The sequence below is a fragment of the Oncorhynchus tshawytscha genome, linkage group LG03, assembly GCF_018296145.1.
Source record: "Oncorhynchus tshawytscha isolate Ot180627B linkage group LG03, Otsh_v2.0, whole genome shotgun sequence".
Classification (NCBI taxonomy): domain Eukaryota; kingdom Metazoa; phylum Chordata; class Actinopteri; order Salmoniformes; family Salmonidae; genus Oncorhynchus; species Oncorhynchus tshawytscha.
In genome coordinates, this window is record NC_056431.1 from 58,151,940 (window position 1) to 58,167,247 (window position 15,308).

At 43.6% G+C, this 15,308-nt stretch overlaps 1 protein-coding gene across 1 annotated transcript in view; it reads right to left on the reverse strand.

The window, feature by feature from the left end:
* Positions 1–15,308, reverse strand: part of LOC112239935 (ecto-NOX disulfide-thiol exchanger 1-like) — a 112,328-nt gene that overhangs the window by 40,520 nt on the left and 56,500 nt on the right. Inside the window, exons 2-3 of the mRNA XM_042319736.1 lie at positions 2,777–2,986; positions 2,509–2,670 (exon numbers count right to left, since the gene is read on the reverse strand). Coding sequence (XP_042175670.1) covers positions 2,509–2,670; positions 2,777–2,786 — 172 coding nt within the window. The 5' untranslated portion in view covers positions 2,787–2,986. The remainder of the gene's footprint in view (positions 1–2,508; positions 2,671–2,776; positions 2,987–15,308) is intronic.

Genomic DNA, 15,308 nt, shown 5'->3' on the forward strand with positions numbered 1-15,308 from the left:
ATTAGACACTGTAGTTTTTTTCAGAAACGTTTTTGTTGGGGTGTGACATCATTACGTCCAACTGTTTTGATCGACACACAATAGTTACATGGAAATGTGCCCTAAACTGACATTGATGCACCTATTTTCTATGTGAACTTTCTAAATGTCTACCAAAAATCACTGCACAAGTTCATAGAAATGTAGTCTATGACTTGGGTGGCTGGATTGTTTGAAAATGTTTAGGGCCTTCCTCTGACACCGCCTGGTATAGAGGTCCTGGATGGCAGGGTGCTCAGATCCAGTGATGTACGGTCGGATGCCAAGCAGTTGCCATAACCAGCGGTCAAGATGCTCTCACTGGTGCAGCTCTATAACCTTTTTGAGGATCTGAGGACCCGTGCTGAATCTTTTCAGCCTCCTGTATATTGAAGATATATTACTGTTTTATTTTTCATCGATTTTTTACAAATATTATAATTTTTCTTCCACTTTGATATTAGTATTTTGTGTAGATCGATGGCAAAAAAAAAGTATTAAATCCATTTGAATCCCACTTTGTAATCCTACAAAATGTGGAAAAAGTCAAAGGTTGTGAATACTTTCTGAAGGCACGGCTTCATATTACAAAAGGTTTTCTCCAAACAACTCAGCTTTCCAGAGTTAAATCTGTGTATTCAGTTGTTCAGGGTTTACACAACCTCAGCTTCCAAACCTCCCAGTGTGCTTATTTAATGAACTGCACAATGACACCTCAGCGCGCAGGTGAAGCTGCTTTATATAGGGACTGATCACTGAGAATCTTGATAAAAACCTAATGGACTTCATGAAACAAGTTGAAATGAAGTCCAAATAAAATGGTAGAGCACCTGTACATTTGGAGGAGCTTCACATTTATAGTATAAATCCATAACTGAAAATACTATACAAGTGAGATCAGTGTGGTTAAACTTTAACCGTAGACTCACCAGGGATCATGACAGAGGCCCAGACTATACGTTAGACATGTATAGTATTACATACGTTTCATATAATAGTCCATAGAATAGAATAGATTAGTCATTAGAGTGGTTTCTTGTGTTATATACTTGAATAACATAAGAGGAGACTGTCTGTCTGTCTGTCTGTCTGTCTGTCTGTCTGTCTGTCTGTCTGTCTGTCTGTCTGTCTGTCTGTCTGTCTGTCTGTCTGTCTGTCTGTCTGTCTGTCTGTCTGTCTGTCTGTCTGTCTGTCTGTCTGTCTGTGTGTCTGTCTGTGTGTCTGTCTGTGTGTCTGTGTGTCTGTGTGTCTGTGTGTGTGTGTGTAGGCCAAAATGTCATCCAGTGCAAAGGACCCAAGGCATTTTTTCCAACAAGAATCTATTAAGCAAAGTGTCCTAGAGAGAAGCTTTTAGCTAATCATCCAGACGCTCAGTCAGGACTGATTTCCCAGACAGCTCAAAATGAAATGAACTCAAAATATACAATTCAAATGACAGAGCCTTCCATCTCAACCTCCATAAATATGCATGATCTGAAATCTGTTCATGAATTTTAATCAGCCGGATTTCCCTATATCCTCGGTGACTACACTGTCATAATGGTAATTATAATAGTACACACACACACACACACACACACACACACACACACACACACACACACACACACACACACACACACACACACACACACACACACACACACACCATTAGCGTCAGAGTAGAGACAGACATGGAGTCGGGCCATTAGAAGAGACCAGAGGTTTCAGTGTATTGTTCCTATCCTCAGTCAGCCACTCTGCAGGGAGGGAACAACGTCTAGATAATCACCTTGTTATCTAGCTGCTGATGGGGACACAACAATTACAACAGTCCTACAGTGGGCAAGTTGCTGAGGAATTGAGTACTGAATTTGGGAAATGTGATTATTGATGATGATTGTCAGAAGACAATGGTAATCTGTGGGATTTGACTTGTAATATATACCGAATCTTAGGTCATATCTTCTTCGGTCTTCTTTGTATAAATCTGAATATTGTATTATTATAAGAAAACAAAGGGGATTGTATGCACCTGAAAGATATCTTCTTTCTCAGCATACTTACCTCCTCAAACTATCCCCCAGCAAATAGACTAGAACACAGTTTAACATAGAATAACGACTCTGCTGCCCAGTAAAGGGATTGGCAGTGCTGGTTTGGTATAGCATGCTGCAGCCTGGATTCCCAGCCACAGGGATATACAGTATCTATCTATTCTAGTTCTATGGTAATCAATGACTGGCCTGCGCTGTGGGTGGAGCCGTGAAGGTGATGGAGGAGTAGGATGCCATCATAGGAATAATGGGACTCTTGAAGGAAGTGCAAAGTTCACCTGATGCCTTTACGATCTTCTCAAATGTTTCCAAACCTAGTCCATGGGGCACTCTTTCCTTCCTTGTGGCCTCGACAATATTGAAAAATTTGACTGAACGATTTTTAAGCAGAGGAGAGGGGGATAAGGTGGGGGAGGGTGATAAGGGGTGAGAAGGAGGTCTGTCAATGTCTTACCTGAGACCAGTTGCTGCCCTCTGAGGCCCATGGGTACGATGCCCAGGTTGTTCATGGCGGTGGCCCAGGCTCCGTGGTCATTCACCACGTGGTCATGGACACTGAGGTGATGCTCCACCCCCAGGCTCCCCAGGCTCCCCAGGCTCCCTACACCGTCTGCTGCTACAAGGGACAGGAGAAACAAGAATGTTAGAGGAGGAAGGAGAAGAGACCAGAGCTATAGTTAACATATTAGTGAAGGTGGAGTAGCCAGTATTATAGTACGCACCGCTGGTCATACCAGGTCCTCTGTGCTCCTCTCTCTGGCTTTACCTTCCAGAGCTCTCATCAGAACCACAGCTCCCTCAGGCTGCACACCAGACCACACCGGACCACACCGGACCAGGACAGGACAGGATGGAGGGATGAGGAGAAGAACAGTTGAATGGAGGGCTGAAGTACTCAGTTATAGATAGGATCCCATCTCCCCTCTGCTAAACTGGTGGGAAAGAAGAACAGAGCAGTTCTGCAACTTGAATCAGTGTTTTACAATCAAATCGTTGCAGATGCAGCTTTAGCACAATACAATCAGCAAGACATTGTTACTGAAGTCCTATTTCCACCCATACAGACAAACATTCACACATGTACACAGAACTACATGTCTTGTTCAATAGCAGCCCCCTCCCCTCTCTCTCCCTCTCTCTCTCTCTCTACCCCTCTCCCTCCCACTCTTTCTCTCATCTCTCTCTTTCGCTCCCTTTCTCTGCCCTTTTTTCTCTCCAACTCTCTCTCTTTCTCTCTCTCTCCCGCTCTGTCAGACATACACACACAAATACCTCCAAACAAGACACAGCTGACCAGGCACTCAGTTGCCGTGACAACATGTCTTCCTGCATTCTGTCAAATTTCTTATGGGCTGACCTTTAACCCCTAACTCAATCAATGGTTGTTCTGAGAAGAGTCCCATTTCCCTGTGAAATGTGTCAGAATTCTGATCGATCCCTAATTGGCATAATGAGGTAATGTAGGAATGTGACACTGTACTGTAAGTCAATGAACACAGGACCCTATAGACGATTCTATTCAATTAAAATATCAACTGTTCATTTTTTGAGGAAAGGCTACCGGTATGGTGTATTCAATATGTGTTGTGAGAAAGCATGCATTTGCTCCAATTCCATATTTTTCTTTTGTGTCATTGTGGTTTCTAGTTTCCTAAGGGACTGTAGTTAGCTGCAGTGTGATCTGTATTCCTGTCACGCCTCCTCCGTCGTCTCAGACCACCCCGCAGTAATCATCATTATTCAACTCTGACACCAGGAAATCAAGTCAGCCGCTACACCACCCAGCCGTAACTAAGATACAATCATATTAATAGTTTTTCATTAACAACAGTTTTCCTTCCTTTAAATAGCTCTGGGATATCTTCAGTTCTGTGGGTTTTGGAGCGAGGCCCATGTCTGAAACTTTTATTCCCACTTGGCTGACAAATACAGTTATCTTTAGAGTTACTTGTTGTATGTCAACCCATTCCTGTGTCTTTAGGCTGATAGGACCTGCCACTGTTGTCATCTCAAACACATTATGAACACTGCTCTGCACTAGGAATAATAATGACACACAGAAACACACAGTGGACATTTTATTACAATCAGGCCAACAAGGGAGGTTGATGAATTTCTGGATTGCGAAAACAAGCCTCTTTGAGGACAGTCCCATACAATATCTTATAACAGTAGCTCCAGTCATGTTCAGTATGAGGACTATGTCATCGTTGTGACTCTGAGCTTTTAGAAGCATCATTCCACTCCAGAGCCTAACTACGCTGAACAGCTTTATACACAGACACCTCCATTTGGTATGCTGTTCCTATCCAAAGTCAATCATGTATCCAACGGGGCACAGTAGACAACATCTACTTTACTGTCAAACACAAACACTAGGCAATATTTTATCCTCCACTGTCTGTCCTTCGCTCTCTCTCTCTCTCTCTCTCTCTCTCTCTCTCTCTCTCTCTCTCTCTCTCTCTCTCTCTCTCATTATTTGTCTATCTCTCCAGGTGGTACCAGCATGATGCTGAGTAGTGAGGTAATGTAGCATCACAAACATAAATATATACCTCTCCTCTCTCTTCCCCTCTCCCTCTGTTCCTGTTCTCTCTCTCCTCTCCGCCCTGTTTTCACTGCAGTTTGATTGAACAGCTTACCCCCCTGACAAGTGACAAGGCTGTTTCTCTTCCCCCCTCTCTCTGTGTCAAATTTCTTCTTTGCTCCCTTTATTCCTTCCCCCTTCTCTCAGCTAAACCTCTCCTCTCCCTCTCTGTACACTCCTCCACCTCCTCTCCTCTCCCTCTCTGTACACTCCTCCACCTCCTCTCCTCTCCCTCTCTGTACACTCCTCCACCTCCTCTCCTCTCCCTCTCTGTACACTCCTCCACCTCCTCTCCTCTCCCTCTCTGTACACTCCTCCACCTCCTCTCCTCTCCCTCTCTGTACACTCCTCCACCTCCTCTTTCCATCCCAAATCCCTGTTATTTTTGTACATCCTCCCTCTCCCTCTCCCTCATTCCCTAACACCTTCTCTCCCTCTGATCTCTCATCTTCCTCCTCTCCTCCTCTCTCTCCTTCCCTTCTCTCTCGTGGTCGTCCGTAGATACCCAGCCCCGCCGAGTATTTGCGCTCACTTTCACACAGCATTAAATATTCACAACAGAACACGTGTCCTCTTCAACATTCAGGAGCTCACTTGAAATCTCTGAATCTTTCACAAGCAGACGCAGCAACGCTCAGATGTAGAACCGCTGTGCACAGACACACACACACCAGACACACAACCACACACACTGAACACAAACATGGAGGACAGGGAAAAATGTTACAGGTCAACATTTCCAGGAGAGGGGTCGGCTCTGTTCCAAGTTCAATGTTGCATACTACATAGAATGAATCCATGTATTGGGCATGCATCCTAACTAGGACGCTAGTATGGATAGGAGGGATTAACCCTAGATGAATGTTAGTAACAGGACAGTGTGGTACAAATAAATGTAAGATCTTAATTTGGTTACCCTATTGCAGGAGAACAGGACATTTTAAACGTGAAAGGGGGAAACGGAGCGGTCTTCTGGTCAGACTCCGGAGATGGGCACATCGTGCACCACTCCCTAGCATTCTTCTCGCCAATGTCCAGTCTCTTGACAACAAGGTTGATGAAATCCGAGCAAGGGTAGCATTCCAGAGGGACATCAGAGACTGTAACGTTCTTTGCTTCATGGAAACATGGCTCACTGGAGAGACGCTATCGGAGTCGGTGCAGCCAACTGGTTTCTCCACGCATCGCGCAGACAGAAACAAACATCTTTCTGGTAAGAAGAGGGGCGGGGGCCGATGCTTAATGGTTAACGTGACGTGGTGTGATCAAAACAACAAACAGGTACTCAAGTCCTTCTGTTCACCTGATTTAGAATTCCTCACAATCAAATGTCGACCGCATTATCTACCAAGGGAATTCTCTTCGATTATAATCACAGCCGTATATATTCCCCCCAAGCAGACACATCGATGGCTCTGAACTAAATTTATTTGACTCTTTGCAAACTGGAATCCATTTATCCGGAGGCTGCATTCATTGTAGCTGGGGATTTTAACAAGGCTAATCTGAAAACAAGACTCCCTAAATTTTATCAGCATATCGATTGCGCAACCAGAGCTGGAAAAACCTTGGATCACTGCTAAAACTAAAGCCCTGACCCGCCCTCCTTTCGGAAAAGCTGACCACGACTCCATTTTGTTGATCCCTGCCTACAGACAGAAACTAAAACAAGAAGCTCCCGCGTTGAGGTCTGTTCAACGCTGGTCTGACCAATCTGATTCCACACTCCAAGACTGCTTCCATCACGTGGACTGGGATATGTTTCGTATTGCGTCAGACAACAACATTGACGAATACGCTGATTCGGTGAGCGAGTTCATTAGAACGTGCGTTGAAGATGTCGTTCCCATAGCAACGATTAAAACATTCCCAAACCAGAAACCGTGGATTGATGGCAGCATTCGCGTGAAACTGAAAGCCCGAACCACTGCTTTTAATCAGGGCAAGGTGACCGGAAACATGACCAAATACAAACAGTGTAACTATTCCCTCCGCAAGGCAATCAAACAAGCTAAGCGTCAGTATAGAGACAAAGTAGAATCTCAATTCAACGGCTCAGACACAAGAGGTATGTGGCAGGGTCTACAGTCAATCACGGATTACAAAAAGAAAACCAGCCCCGTCACGGACCAGGATATCTTGCTCCCAGGCAGACTAAATAACTTTTTTGCCCGCTTTGAGGACGATACAGTGCCACTGACACGACCCGCAACTAAAACCTGCGGACTCTCCTTCACTGCAGCCGACGTGAGGAAAACATTTAAACGTGTCAACCCTCGCAAGGCTGCAGGCCCAGACGGCATCCCTAGCCGCGCCCTCAGAGCATGTGCAGACCAGCTGGCTGGTGTGTTTACGGACATATTCAATCAATCCCTATCCCAGTCTGTTGTTCCCACATGCTTCAAGAGGGCCACCATTGTTCCTGTTCCCAAGAAAGCTAAGGTAACTGAGCTAAACGACTACCCCGTAGCACTCACTTCCGTCATCATGAAGTGCTTTGAGAGACTAGTCAAGGACCATATCACCTCCACCCTACCTGACACCCTAGACCCACTCCAATTTGCTTACCGCCCAAATAGGTCCACAGACGATGCAATCTCAACCACACTGCACACTGCCTAACCCATCTGGACAAGAGGAATACCTATGTGAGAATGCTGTTCATCGACTACAGCTCGGCATTTAACACCATAGTGCCCTCCAAGCTCGTCATCAAGCTCGAGATCCTGGGTCTCGACCCCGCCCTGTGCAACTGGGTACTGGACTTCCTGACGGGCCGCCCCCAGGTGGTGAGGGTAGGCAACAACATTTCCACCCCGCTGATCCTCAACACTGGGGCCCCACAACGGTGCGTTCTGAGCCCTCTCCTGTACTCCCTGTTCACCCACGACTGCATGGCCACGCACGCCTCCAACTCAATCATCAAGTTTGCGGACGACACAACAGTGGTAGGCTCGATTACCAACAACGACGAGACGGCCTACAGGGAGGAGGTGAGGGCCCTCGGAGTGCGGTGTCAGGAAAATAACCTCACACTCAACTCCAACAAAACTAAGGAGATGATTGTGGACTTCAGGAAACAGCAGAGGGAGCACCCCCTATCCACATCGATGGAACAGTAGTGGAGAGGGTAGTAAGTTTTAAGTTCCTCGGCGTACACATCACAGACAAACTGAATTGGTCCACCCACACAGACAGCATCGTGAAGAAGGCGCAGCAGCGCCTCTTCAACCTCAGGAGGCTGAAGAAATTTGGCTTGTCAGCAAAAGCACTCACGAACTTCTACAGATGCACAATCGAGAGCATCCTGGCGGGCTGTATCACCGCCTGGTACGGCAACTGCTCCGCCCACAACCGTAAGGCTCTCCAGAGGGCAGTGAGGTCTGCACAACGCATCACCGGGGGAAAACTACCTGCCCAAGGACATCCAAGGACATCTACACCACCCGATGTCACAGGAAGGCCATAAAGATCATCAAGGACAACAACCACCCGAGCCACTGCCTGTTCATCCCGCTATCATCCAGAAGGCGAGGTCAGTACAGGTGCATCAAAGCTGGGACCGAGAGACTGAAAAACAGCTTCTATCTCAAGGCCATCAGACTGTTAAACAGCCACCACTAACATTGAGTGGCTGCTGCCAACACACTGACTCAACTCCAGCCACTTTAATAATGGGAATTGATGGGAAATTATGTAAAATATATCACTAGCCACTTTAAACAATGTTACCTAATATAATGTTTACATACCCTACATTATTCATCTCATATGTATATGTATATGTATATGTATATACTGTACTCTCAAATCAAATCAAATTTTATTTGTCACATACACATGGTTAGCAGATGTTAATGCGAGTGTAGCGAAATGCTTGTGCTTCTAGTTCCGACAATGCAGTAATAACGAACAAGTAATCTAACTAACAATTCCAAAAAAACTACTGTCTTATACACAGTATAAGGGGATAAAGAATATGTACATAAGGATATATGAATGAGTGATGGTACAGAGCAGCATAGGCAAGATACAGTAGATGATATCGAGTACAGTATATACATATGAGATAAGTATGTAAACCAAGTGGCATAGTTAAAGTGGCTAGTGATACATGTATTGCATAAGGATGCAGTCGATGATATAGAGTACAGTATCAACGTATGCATATGAGATGAACAATGTAGGGTAAGTAACATTATATAAGGTAGCATTGTTTAAAGTGGCTAGTGATATATTTACATCATTTCCCATCAATTCCCATGATTAAAGTGGCTGGAGTAGAGTCAGTGTCATTGACAGTGTGTTGGCAGTAGCCACTCAATGTTAGTGGTGGCTGTTTAACAGTCTGATGGCCTTGAGATAGAAGCTGTTTTTCAGTCTCTCGGTCCCAGCTTTGATGCACCTGTACTGACCTCGCCTTCTGGATGACAGCGTGGTGAACAGGCAGTGGCTCGGGTGGTTGATGTCCTTGATGATCTTTATGGCCTTCCTGTAGCATCGGGTGGTGTAGGTGTCCTGGAGGGCAGGTAGTTTGCCCCGGTGATGCGTTGTGCAGACCTCACTACCCTCTGAGAGCCTTATGGTTGAGGGCGGTGCAGTTGCCATACCAGGCGGTGATACAGCCCGCCAGGATGCTCTCGATTGTGCATCTGTAGAAGTTTGTGAGTGCTTTTGGTGACAAGCAATTTCTTCAGCCTCCTGAGGTTGAAGAGGCGCTGCTGCGCCTTCCTCACGATGCTGTCTGTGTGAGTGGACCAATTCAGTTTGTCTGTGATGTGTATGCCGAGGAACTTAAAACTTGCTACCCTCTCCACTACTGTTCCATCGATGTGGATGGGGGTGTTCCCTCTGCTGTTTCCTGAAGTCCACAATCATCTCCTTAGTTCTGTTGACGTTGAGTGTGAGGTTATTTTCCTGACACCACACTCCAAGGGCCCTCACCTCCTCCCTGTAGGCCGTCTCGTCGTTGTTGGTAATCAAGCCTACCACTGTTGTGTCAAACTTGATGATTGAGTTGGAGGCGTGCATGGCCACGCAGTCGTGGGTGAACAGGGAGTACAGGAGAGGGCTCAGAACGCACCCTTGTGGGGCCCCAGTGTTGAGGATCAGCGGGAGGAGATGTTGTTGCCTACCCTCACCACCTGGGGGCGGCCCGTCAGGAAGTCCAGTACCCAGTTGCACAGGGCGGGGTCGAGACCCAGGGTCTCAAGCTTGATGACGAGCTTGGAGGGTACTATGGTGTTGAATGCCGAGCTGTAGTCGATGAACAGCATTCTCACATAGGTATTCCTCTTGTCCAGATGGGTTAGGGCAGTGTGCAGTGTGGTTGAGATTGCATCGTCTGTGGACCTATTTGGGCGGTAAGCAAATTGGAGTGGGTCAAGGGTGTCAGGTAGGGTGGAGGTGATATGGTCCTTGACTAGTCTCTCAAAGCACTTCATGATGACGGATGTGAGTGCTACGGGCGGTAGTCGTTTAGCTCAGTTACCTTAGCTTTCTTGGGAACAGGAACAATGGTGGCCCTCTTGAAGCATGTGGGAACAGCAGACTGGTATAGGGATTGATTGAATATGTCCGTAAACACACCGGCCAGCTGGTCTGCGCATGCTCTGAGGGCGCGGCTGGGGATGCCGTCTGGGCCTGCAGCCTTGCGAGGGTTAACACGTTTAAATGTCTTACTCACTTCGGCTGCAGTGAAGGAGAGACCGCATGTTTCCGTTGCAGGCCGTGTCAGTGGCACTGTATTGTCCTCAAAGCGGGCAAAAAGTTATTTAGTCTGCCTGGGAGCAAGACATCCTGGTCCGTGACTGGGCTGGGTTTCTTCCTGTAGTCCGTGATTGACTGTAGACCCTGCCACATGCCTCTTGTGTCTGAGCCGTTGAATTGAGATTCTACTTTGTCTCTGTACTGGCGCTTAGCTTGTTTGATAGCCTTGCGGAGGGAATAGCTGCACTGTTTGTATTCAGTCATGTTACCAGACACCTTGCCCTGATTAAAAGCAGTGGTTCGTGCCTTCAGTTTCACACGAATGCTGCCATCAATCCACGGTTTCTGGTTAGGGAATGTTTTAATCGTTGCTATGGGAACGACATCTTCAACGCACGTTCTAATGAACTCGCACACCGTATCAGCGTATTCGTCAATGTTGTTGTCTGACGCAATACGAAACATCTCCCCAACTCTATATCATCTACTGCATCTTTATGTAATACATGTATCACTAGCCACTTTAACTATGCCACTTTGTTTACATACTCATCTCATATGTATATACTGCACTCAATACCATCTACTGTATCTTGCCTATGCCGCTCTGTACCATCACTCATTCATATATCTTTATGTACATATTCTTTATCCCCTTACACTTGTGTCTATAAGGTAGTAGTTTTGGAATTGTTAGCTAGATTACTTGTTGGTTATTACTGCATTGTCGGAACTAGAAGCACAAGCATTTCGCTACACTCGCATTAACATCTGCTAACCATGTGTATGTGACAAATACAATTTGATTTGATTTGATTTGATTTGTATTGGAGGCTTTAAAATACTTCTGAAGTTTGTAATTTTCACTTAAATATGTCAGACTTTATTTTCCCTGAAGAAAAATGTATCAGCGCCTACAAAAATGTCTATTAATTATAATCTATGTAATAATTCACATTTTCTGTTGCTGCAGGATTATATTCCTGCTGTAGCAAACTGGCTCAAATTAAGAACCTACATCTGTAGCACAGAACGGGAGAGAAGATCTCAATGTGCTCCACATATGTGTCCGGTGCATATCAGTACCAAATGTTACGCAGGATGTCCGCATTAAGAATAAAATAACATTCAGAAACCAACATTAGAGTTATAAGCTTCTCACTTGTTTCAAATAGATTTGATTCCACAGAAGTCAGAGGTTCCCATACGTGCCCTGCTAAATTCTCCAGTGATTCCATATGTCAGGGAAGATTCCAAACATCCATTTGCTATCTTTGGCAGTTTGTCAAAAATGTCGGAGAAAAGGGTTCTTAACCATCGACTTCAACATTTGAACATTTTTCATTTACATTGACACATTTCTTGGAGAAAAAATATCTCACACCCCACTGCAACACACACAAAATATCTCACACCCCACTGCAACACAGATATCTCACTCCCCACTGCAACACATATATCTCACACCCCACTGCAACACAGATATCTCACTCCCCACTGCAACACAGATATCTCACTCCCCACTGCAACACAGATATCTCACTCCCCACTGCAACACAGATATCTCACACCCCACTGCAACACAGATATCTCACTCCCCACTGCAACACAGATATCTCACTCCCCACTGCAGCACAGATATCTCACACCCCACTGCAACACAGATATCTCACACCCCACTGCAACACAGAGATCTGATATAAGAGTGTGTATATGGGAGAGATCTCATATAAGAGTGTGTATTTAGGAGAGACCTGATATAAGAGTGTGTATATGGGAGATATCTGATATAATAGTGTGTATATGGGAGAGATCTGATATAAGAGTGTGTATTTAGGAGAGACCTGATATAAGAGTGTGTATATGGGAGATATCTGATTTAAGAGTGTGTACATGGGAGAGATCGGATATAAGAGTGTGTATTTAGGAGAGATCTGAAATAAGAGTGTGTATTTAGGATAGATCCCATATACACACTCTTACATCAGATCTCTCCCATATACACACACTTATATCAGATCTCTCCTAAATACACACTCTTATATCAGATCTCTCACATATAAACACTCTTATATCAGATCTCTCCCATATACACACTCTTATATCAGATCTCTCCTATATGCACACTCTTATATCAGATCTCTCCCATATACACACTCTTATATCAGATCTCTCCCATATACACACTCTTATATCAGATCTCTCCTATATGCACACTCTTATATCAGATCTCTCCCATATACACACTCTTATATCAGATCTCTCCCATATACACACTCTTATATCAGATCTATCCATTTAGGAGAGATCTGATATAAGAGTGTATACACACTCTTATATCAGATCTCTCCCGTATACACACTCTTATATCAGGTCTCTCCTAAATACACACTCTTATATCAGATCTCTCCCATATAAACACTCTTATATCAGATCTCTCCCATATACACACTCTTATATCAGATCTCTCCCATATACACACACTTATATCAGATCTCTCCCATATACACACTCTTATATCAGATCTCTCCTAAATACACACTCTTATATCAGATCTCTCCAATATACACACTCTTATATCATATTTCTCCCATATACACACTCTTATATCAGATCTCTCCCATATACACACTCTTATATCAGATCTCTCCCATATACACACTCTTATATCAGATCTATCCATTTAGGAGAGATCTGATATAAGAGTGTGTACACACTCTTATATCAGATCTCTCCCGTATACACACTCTTATATCAGGTCTCTCCTAAATACACACTCTTATATCAGATCTCTCCCATATAAACACTCTTATATCAGATCTCTCCCATATACACACTCTTATATCAGATCTCTCCCATATACACACACTTATATCAGATCTCTCCCATATACACACTCTTATATCAGATCTCTCCTAAATACAGACTCTTATATCAGATCTCTCCAATATACACACTCTTATATCATATTTCTCCCATATACACACTCTTATATCAGATCTCTCCCATATACACACTCTTATATCAGATCTCTCCCATATACACACTCTTATATCAGACGTCTCCTAAATACACACTCTTACATCAGATCTCTCCCATATACACACTCTTATATCAGATCTCTCCCATATACACACTCTTATATCAGATCTCTCCAATATACACACTCTTATATCATATTTCTCCCATATACACACTCTTATATCAGATCTCTCCCATATACACACTCTTATATCAGATCTCTCCCATATACACACTCTTATATCAGATCTCTCCTATATGCACACTCTTATATCAGATCTCTCCCATATACACACTCTTATATCAGATCTCTCCCATATACACACTCTTATACAGATCTCTCCCATATACACACTCTTATATCAGATCTCTCCCATATACACACTCTTATATCAGATCTATCCATTTAGGAGAGATCTGATATAAGAGTGTATACACACTCTTATATCAGATCTCTCCCGTATACACACTCTTATATCAGGTCTCTCCTAAATACACACTCTTATATCAGATCTCTCCCATATAAACACTCTTATATCAGATCTCTCCCATATACACACTCTTATATCAGATCTCTCCCATATACACACTCTTATATCAGATCTCTCCCATATACACACTCTTATATCAGATCTCTCCTAAATACACACTCTTATATCAGATCTCTCCAATATACACACTCTTATATCATATTTCTCCCATATACACACTCTTATATCAGATCTCTCCCATATACACACTCTTATATCAGATCTCTCCCATATACACACTCTTATACCAGATCTCTCCCATATACACACTCTTATATCAGATCTATCCATTTAGGAGAGATCTGATATAAGAGTGTGTACACACTCTTATATCAGATCTCTCCCGTATACACACTCTTATATCAGGTCTCTCCTAAATACACACTCTTATATCAGATCTCTCCCATATAAACACTCTTATATCAGATCTCTCCCATATACACACTCTTATATCAGATCTCTCCCATATACACACTCTTATATCAGATCTCTCCCATATACACACTCTTATATCAGATCTCTCCTAAATACACACTCTTATATCAGATCTCTCCTATATACACACTCTTATATCAGATCTCTCCTAAATACACACTCTTATATCAGATCTCTCCTAAATACACACTCTTATATCAGATCTCTCCCATATACACACTCTTATATCAGATCTCTCCCATATACACACTCTTATATCAGATCTCTCCCATATACACACTCTTATATCAGATCTCTCCCATATACACACTCTTATATCAGATCTCTCCCATATACACACTCTTATATCAGATCTCTCCCATATACACACTCTTATATCAGATCTCTCCCATATACACACTCTTATATCAGATCTCTCCTAAATACACACTCTTATATCAGATCTCTCCTATATACACACTCTTATATCAGATCTCTCCCATATATACACTCTTATATCAGATCTCTCCCATATACACACTCTTACATCAGATCTCTCCTATATACACACTCTTATATCAGATCTCTCCCATATACACATTCTTATATCAGATCTTTCCCATATACACACTCTTATATCAGATCTCTCCCATATACACACTCTTACATCAGATCTCTCCTATATACACACTCTTATATCAGATCTCTCCCATATACACACTCTTACATCAGATCTGTCCTATATACAAACTTTATATTAGCTCACAACTCTCAGCTCAGAAGTCTACATAATACATTGTGCAGTAAAGTAACTCTATGTTAGGTTAGGTAGCAGGTAGCCTAGTGGTTAAAAGCCAGTAATGGAAAGGTTGCTTGTTCGAATCCCCAAGCCAACTATGTGAGAAATCTGCCGATGTGCCATTGAACAAGGCACTTAAACCTTATTGCTCTGGATAAGAGTGTCTGCTAAATGACTAAAATGTCAACGTATAA